General features: G+C 46.5%; 1 protein-coding gene across 2 annotated transcripts; it reads left to right on the top strand.

Annotated features, from left to right (window-relative positions):
- Positions 1-1,028: 1,028 nt before the first annotated feature.
- On the top strand, positions 1,029-6,083 carry TM2D3 (TM2 domain containing 3; the record flags this gene model as incomplete). 2 transcript variants are annotated; one of them, XM_082004913.1, is made up of 6 exons in its annotated part: positions 1,029-1,119; positions 2,041-2,136; positions 2,993-3,150; positions 3,721-3,895; positions 4,486-4,561; positions 5,853-6,083. In XM_082004913.1, the coding sequence occupies 6 exons, from the start codon at positions 1,029-1,031 to the stop codon at positions 6,016-6,018; spliced, it is 762 nt and encodes a 253-aa protein (XP_081861039.1). In that variant the 3' UTR covers positions 6,019-6,083. The 2 variants fall into 2 exon arrangements, with proteins under 2 accessions (XP_081861039.1, XP_081861038.1); XM_082004912.1 differs by having other exon boundaries at positions 2,038-2,136.
- Positions 6,084-7,082: the final 999 nt, after the last annotated feature.

Here is a 7,082-nt window from a genome sequence, read left to right as displayed (position 1 = left end):
TTGAAGCGGTGTGTGTGTCATTTATTGCTGTATTTTGCTTGGGATACTGAGGAGGCTAAAAAGGGGTGGATGACAATTTTTATTTTTTCATTTCAGAAACCAGCATGTTGGAGTTCACATTGGCCGTATTTATCTGACCTGTATATGCTTATAAACGATTTCTGTTGCAGTTTTTGTGACAGGCACTTGAATCAGATTTTTTTTTGGAGAGAGGAATTTTTACTGCAACTTTTTTTTCTACTTTTATACGCCGTGTTTTAGTTACAAGGCTTAAGTAGTCTTCAGTATGTTACTCAATTATCTTACGCTATCCGACTGTACACGTTGTGATATAAATATCACTGCAATAAAGCAGAAAATACGAAGCATAAATACTATGCAAAGACAAAGCTACAGTTTTCCTTCTCCCTGCCACTTGCACAGACTTTCTGCTTTTGTGTTAGTTCGGTTTTGTGTATCGGTTTTTACCAGCCGCTTATCCCTTGCCTTTACAAGGGGGGTGGGGAAAAAACACCCCCCCAGCGCCTGGAGGAACAAAGGCTGGGCAAGCTTTCTCTTCCCTCGGCGGAGGGCGATTTTTGTTTCTGTTTGTGAACAGTACCTTACTCCGCCCGCGCAGCCGGCAGCCCTGAAACGTTGGCCGTTTCCCCAGGGGCGTTCTAGGCTTTGCAAATGTAAGATGAAGTTTTTAGCACGCGTGTGCTCTCGGCTGTCGCCACTTTAGTTTTTCAGATGACCGGCGGCAATGCCCGAGGTCGGGGGGATATCACGTAATAAAAATAATACCACTTAAAGCGCTCACAATGCCAACGCGCCGCGCGGGCGGCGTGGCAGCGAGGGCGGAAGCTGCGGGCTGGGCGCAAGCGGGACGCGCGAGCTGCGGTAACGCGGTTTTCCGCGGCGGCCGCCCCGTGCGGACAGCGGTTCCCGCCCCGCCCCCGCCCGCCTTCGCGCCGCGGGGGCCGGTCCCCGCGCGGGGCGGCCCCGCCCCTCGCCGGGAGCGGCGGAGCCGGCAGGCGGCGGCAGGCATGATGGCGGCGCCGGCGGGGCTGCGCGCCCTGCGGAGGCTCTGCGGCGTCGCGCTCTTCCTGGCCCAGCTCTACGTCTTCTCTGGCCGCGGTGAGCGCGCCCGCCGCCGCCGTGCCCGGGCTCCCCGAGGGCGGGACAGCGCGGGCGGGGTGGGAGCTGCGGCCGCTCGGGCGGGCCGGGCGCTGGAGGCCCTGGGTCGGCGGGGCAGGCCGGGCGGCGCCGCAGCGCCTTGCCTGCGGGTGGGGGCTGTTCCCGCGGGTGTCTCCAGCCCGTCCGCGGGGCGGGTGCCGTGACCGCGGTGGGACGGAGATGCGCGGCCGCTTTTCCCGGGGCGGGGCGGCGGGGGGAGCCGGGCGCGGCCGGCTTTAGCTGTGGGCCGCGGGGCCGCTACGCGGCGCTGAGGTGCGTGGCGTTGGGCGAAGGGCGGACTGGGCCCCGCTCGCCCACTCCTCTGCTGCGCGAGGCTGACGTAGCGTCTTGCGTGCGTCCTCCTTGGCGTGAGTTGTGCGCGACCCAAAACGTACCGCGCGAGGTGCGGCGGCTGCGACAGACCCGCTCGCGCTCCCAGGCGGGCACGGCCCCCAGCCCCTGGGGCCGCGGGGCGCGCGCGGTGCGGGCGCGGCTGCCGGGCAGTGCTGCCCCAGCGGGCGGGCGGGGCGGTCGCCGCGCTGCTGCGTGAAAGGCTCCTGCTCAGTAGCAAACGCTGCGGAAAATCCGCTTGGTCAGCGGCGCGTTTTAATTCCCGTCAAAAAATCAAAAAATGAGACGGAATTGAAACAAACATGGTTCCTTGTCCAAAAGGAACGATTCAATTCTAATGATCACTTCAATGTCAAACGGAAACATCCTACTATTTAAACAACCATCAAGCCACCATTTTCTATGATTTTTTAAATTCTCATTGCGCTTTCCATTTGTAACTTCATGTCAGCGTGCTGAAATCAAACTGCTTCTGAAGATGAATTTTATTCCAGAAATGTCACTTTCTCCATTTTTGTTTCCTTGCAGCAGGATCTTTGATGACCACAAAGCATTCGCAGCCACAGTCTACATTTGCAAAAAGTCTAACTTCAACGAGTACAAATGCTCCTTATTTTAAAGCAGCAGGTACAAAAAAAAACCCTTGGGGTTTTTTGGTTTTCTTCTGTGGGCCTTTTTCCTCAGTGTCTTGAATTTAATAGTAAAGTTCTTGGATTATGTCTTAGCAACCTGTACGTGCTTCCACAGTGGTACAAGATGTTATAGTATAGCACATGGTGAATTTCTCTTCAATGACCTTAACAATTAGTTTGGCTTATATAATTATAAAATTGGTCCATATGAGATCTCACGGCTAGAAATGACCACTTAAACTACTGTTGTTGTTCAGGTGCTTTATACTCTCTCAGGATGGTGGAAGTTCTTGAAAGACTCCAGCATTCTGTAAGGGCTTGTTACTGTTCCCTATCCGACATAAATACGGATTTTGTAGCTCGGTAAGGGGTGCGTCAGGATTGGCTGAAACCCTGTTCGTGCCAGTCATTTGGGAGGTGACTCTGAACACATACAAGCAGCAAATGGCTGAGCTTGCTGCAAACTTAATTAGACCTGACCTAAGAGTCTGTTAACACAAGTCAACCTGCTTCTATACCTAAACTGGTTACTTCTGCTGAGAAATGCTGGCGGAGGCAGCACTAGTCCAGGCCTCGCTCTGTTCTGGTACGGGCCTGAGTCGCGGTGCTGTGCCGTCGTGTACAGAACTTCTGCGAGGTCCTTGCGGGGCACCCTGACGCAGTGGCTCCCGCAACACAGACTTGTGATGCCCTTCGCTGTATTCCAAGGAAAGCCCTTTGTACAGTGCCAGTGCATGTGCATGTGTATATATATGAATATAGAAGAAAACATACCTGTATATATATACTTTAGACTATATAGCTTTTTAAAATTTGCTTTCTTAATTTTATTCATGTATTTCACTTTTCAGAAAGTACAGAAATTCCATCTTATGTGACTAAATGTCCTAGCAACGGGCTTTGCAGTAGATTGCCACCAGACTGTATGACATGTAACACAAACTATTCCTGTATATATGGGAAGCCGGCCACTTTTGATTGCAAAGTCAAGCCACATGTTCATTGTGTTGTAAGTAACCTGTTACTTTTAAACCCAAATTTAAGTCATTTAATTAAACTGTGGCATCCTGTCATAAAATATATTGGGAAAAAAAAAAAGATTTCCAGGTTCTTACATAGGCAGGAGTGCAGATCTGCGATACATTTCATCTGATGCAGCTGCAGGCCGTTGCTCTGGAGGCAGACCCGCCCTTCTCTGCCTTGCCTTTCTTGCTGTGGATCTTTTTGTTACGCAGCCACACGATGGAGTTAAATCAATTTGTTGACCGATCAAAATGGAACCCTTTTGAGAGTGGGAGGGTAAATATCTGTCAGAGGTACAAACTGATCTTGCAGGTGAGACTGAAGGAGTCCTCCTTTTTTGGCAGGAGGAAGCAGTAACGTTAAACTCCGCTTTAATAACTCTTTGTCCATTTTCTAATGTTGATTCTTCTATTGGACTTGACTACACAGGGGTAGCGAAGAGGGTGATTGTTATTTTGCCCAACATGTCTATCCGTGAAATGTAATCTGATCGTGTACACTCTGTGTGTTGGGGTTTTTTTATTATTAGTAAAGTGATTATGCTGTCCTTTTACAGGATCAGAATAACCATGAGCAGGAGAACTTTACAATTAACATGACCTGCCAGTTTTGCTGGCAGCTTGCAACAACTGATTATGTTTGTACCAATTCTACAAACTGCATGACGGTTTCTTGTCCACGGCAACGATATAATGCCACTTGTACGGTACGGGATCATATTCATTGTCTAGGTAAGGTGGGCTAAAACAGATTCTGTAAAGAAGCTTTTTTTCTAAAGAATTTCCTAACATTTTTTGTATTTGGGTCAGTACAAGGGTTGTTCATGTCCATTGCAGTAACAGCCTGCACCTTGATTAATCTATGGACTTTTTTGATAGTTACATTTTAATTTGTAAGCATAATAGTGACATCTAACTGTAAACATTGGCTTTTATTACTGTTGTGTACCTTCACACGAGAGAAGATAGTTCTTTTGTATTCTTGTCAACTTCTGTGAATTAAACTAAGTAGGACACCACTAAGAGAATCAATATCAAGTGTCTGAGTAGGATAATCAAAGAAATTCATGCTGGTTTCACCCAGCAGGTTGAATTCTCCCCGTTTGTTCGGTGACCTTGCATGTTTCCTGATGTGGGACAAAGATTGATAGAACAGAGGACTGTAAAGTATATATGGGCTTTTGTGTTGACAGTGTTTCAATTACTGTCAGCCCCTTTAGGCTCTTGTTAGAGAAATACACTATCTTCTTGCTTGGCGTTTTCTTACTCATTACGTGGTCTTTGTTTGGTACATGAAGGTTTGAATGTTTTCTAATGTTTAGGTAATCGCGTCTTTCCTAAGATGCTCTACTGCAACTGGACTGGAGGTTATAAGTGGTCTACTGCCTTGGCGCTAAGGTACACAAGAACTATTGGATAACATCAAGCTAAAATAGAGAATATTACTAGAAATAGATTAATTGTCTGTAAAATCTTCGGTTGGTGTGTTTTTCTGCTTGGTACTTTTTAACGGTGAACTGAGTAAGCAATATGTCATGTAATCTAGCTTAGAATTTGGAGGCATAGGATGCCTGGAGATTTCATATGCAGTGTTACTAGCGGTCTCAGTAAATAGAGCTTGAGAGAAAACATTTACCCCGTTTTTGTGTTGAATGTACTTTCTTCAGAGTAAATGCCAATGATGCTTAGGCTTCACAAAGTGATCCATTTCCCGAGTAGAGAGGACATGCGTGCTTTTATTCTGTGTGTTCTCAAGTGAGGTACAAATGCTCAAAAAAAATCTGCAGATTCATGGGTTTTTTTTCTCCCAGTTTTTTGTAAGTTTTAAACACTTATGGCTTAAAATTGTCCAAATTACTTTTCGGCATCTGCAATGAACGCAGCTATTTCTGAGGTCGACGGATGTCACTGAGCTGGCTGTAGTTGGTATACATTTGTTAGGGCTTCCTTCCCTACTGTAACAGCTAGAAACGCCTCAAGGCTGAGTTTTTTGCATTTTAAATTATTAGGGAAGAGACTGGTGTGGCAATATTAAAATATAAACTCTTTAGGTTATTTTTGGAGTATTAAGCCATTTCAGCACCACAAGAGCGATTTGAAAGTAACTGAAGTTCTTTTGATGGTAAGACCTTTTTCATTACATTTTAATATTTCTAAAGTGATTAATATGATGAAGTAGGTAGTAAGACTCTCTGTGCCTGAAGCCAGAGATACAATAAGGCTCTGATTAAGACAGGGATCTAGAACGCTTCCCTTTATAGCAAGAGTTGGTCTCTTTGCCACCAGCTGGAGAAACTTACTGCTGCCTGACTGCTGCGCGGGGCTGAGGAGAGCGTTTGGGTCTGTTTCTGTAGCTTGTTTGTTGGGGTCTTTTTAGCTTCTGCAAGCTTAGAAAGTTGAGACATGTTTCTAAATTTGAGAGTTTTAGTTTTGTTGCTTGTCATGAATGAAAAACTGTCAAGCCTCTGGATAGTCTTAATTAGCTAAGAAACAGTGCTATTTCATCAAAAGCTTTCTCATCTAATATCCCGGTCAGCTCTTTCGTACAAAAAATGTATAGTTTCTTGAGTGATGTAGAACAAAACTATCATCAGCTTGTAGGTATATATGTCAGAAAGAAGCGTGTACAGATTCCCAAACTGAGTTAATCCAAAAATAATAATAACGCACCATGTTTTTATTCTTACAGCATCACCCTTGGTGGATTCGGTGCCGATCGTTTCTATCTGGGCCAGTGGCGGGAAGGTCTGGGAAAACTCTTCAGCTTTGGTGGACTTGGAATATGGACACTAATTGATGTGCTGCTGATAGGTGTTGGCTATGTGGGACCTGCAGATGGTTCCCTTTATATTTAAATGTGGGTGCAACATGTTTCAGAGGGGAGTGACTGCTTGGAAGGGCTCTAAATAAAAGAATGTAGAGATTTGAGCCGTTAAGGTAGAATGAAGAACAGCTGTTCTTGCTATGGGCATACATTTTAATGTACAGTATCTGTACTTAGTTTGCCTTTAACTAAGGTAAAATAAAAGAGTGGATCACTGAGTAAGCTGAAATTCATTTTCTTTCTTCAATGGACATGCTCTTTTTCTAGGGGGGGGAAGTTGAAGAGCTCACCAAATTCTGCACTGTGCTTGAACTTGGATGATCTGTTGGGCACCAAAGGAGACGCAAACTAACTTGAATATGGAGTTGTTTATTAGTACACTTGAATTTAACTTGAAAGCTAACTTCCCTACATGTGTCAGTGAGGTATTTTTTTTCCTTCATATTTGTGGGAGGGTAATTTGTTTGCCTGAACTACTCTAGCAGTATGTAGATTGACGTGTTTTATGATGTTAATCGCATTCGTCTCTCTTTTGGCATATAGCAAGAGCTAACATTTGCTTAGTGACTTGTTCACTTAAAATGGTGGGGTTTTTAGAATTAGATGCAGTAACACTAAAAGCTAAATATGAAATAATTGAAATAGATTTTAGGATTGTTCCGGAATCTTTATTTTGGTTGGGTTGGACCTGCGCAGTAGGGAAAGGTACAGCTCGTATTCTTGAGTTGCCGAGTTAATTCGAAACAAGGGCTGGCGATATCCCCGGTGCGTTTATCCCCTTACGTCGCGGTGACAAGACAACGTAGCAAACTGTCGTGCCGTAATGGCAGAGTGACGTGCTGGGTTGACCGGGGCTTGAGCTCTCGCTTGTGTAGCGCTGGCGCGCCGTAAGTCTTATCACCTGAATAAACTTGACGTTGAAGCTGTTGCGGCGCTCGATATTAGCGATTGTTCTCGACGTTGGTAATCGCTGTACGCGCTGCGCGACCCCGCCTTCGCTCGCGCTGCACGGAGTTCCGCGCAGGGGCGGGGCCTGCCCGGGCGGGGCGCAACCGCCGTCACCGCGGCCCGCTCCGCCCCCCGCCGCCACAGGCG

This window comes from Phaethon aethereus (genome assembly GCF_964289735.1).
Source record: "Phaethon aethereus genome assembly, chromosome: 12".
In the NCBI taxonomy this organism is placed as follows: Eukaryota; Metazoa; Chordata; class Aves; order Phaethontiformes; family Phaethontidae; genus Phaethon; species Phaethon aethereus.
The sequence above is the reverse complement of the archived record's forward strand: the minus strand, read 5'-3'. Positions and strand labels throughout refer to the sequence as shown.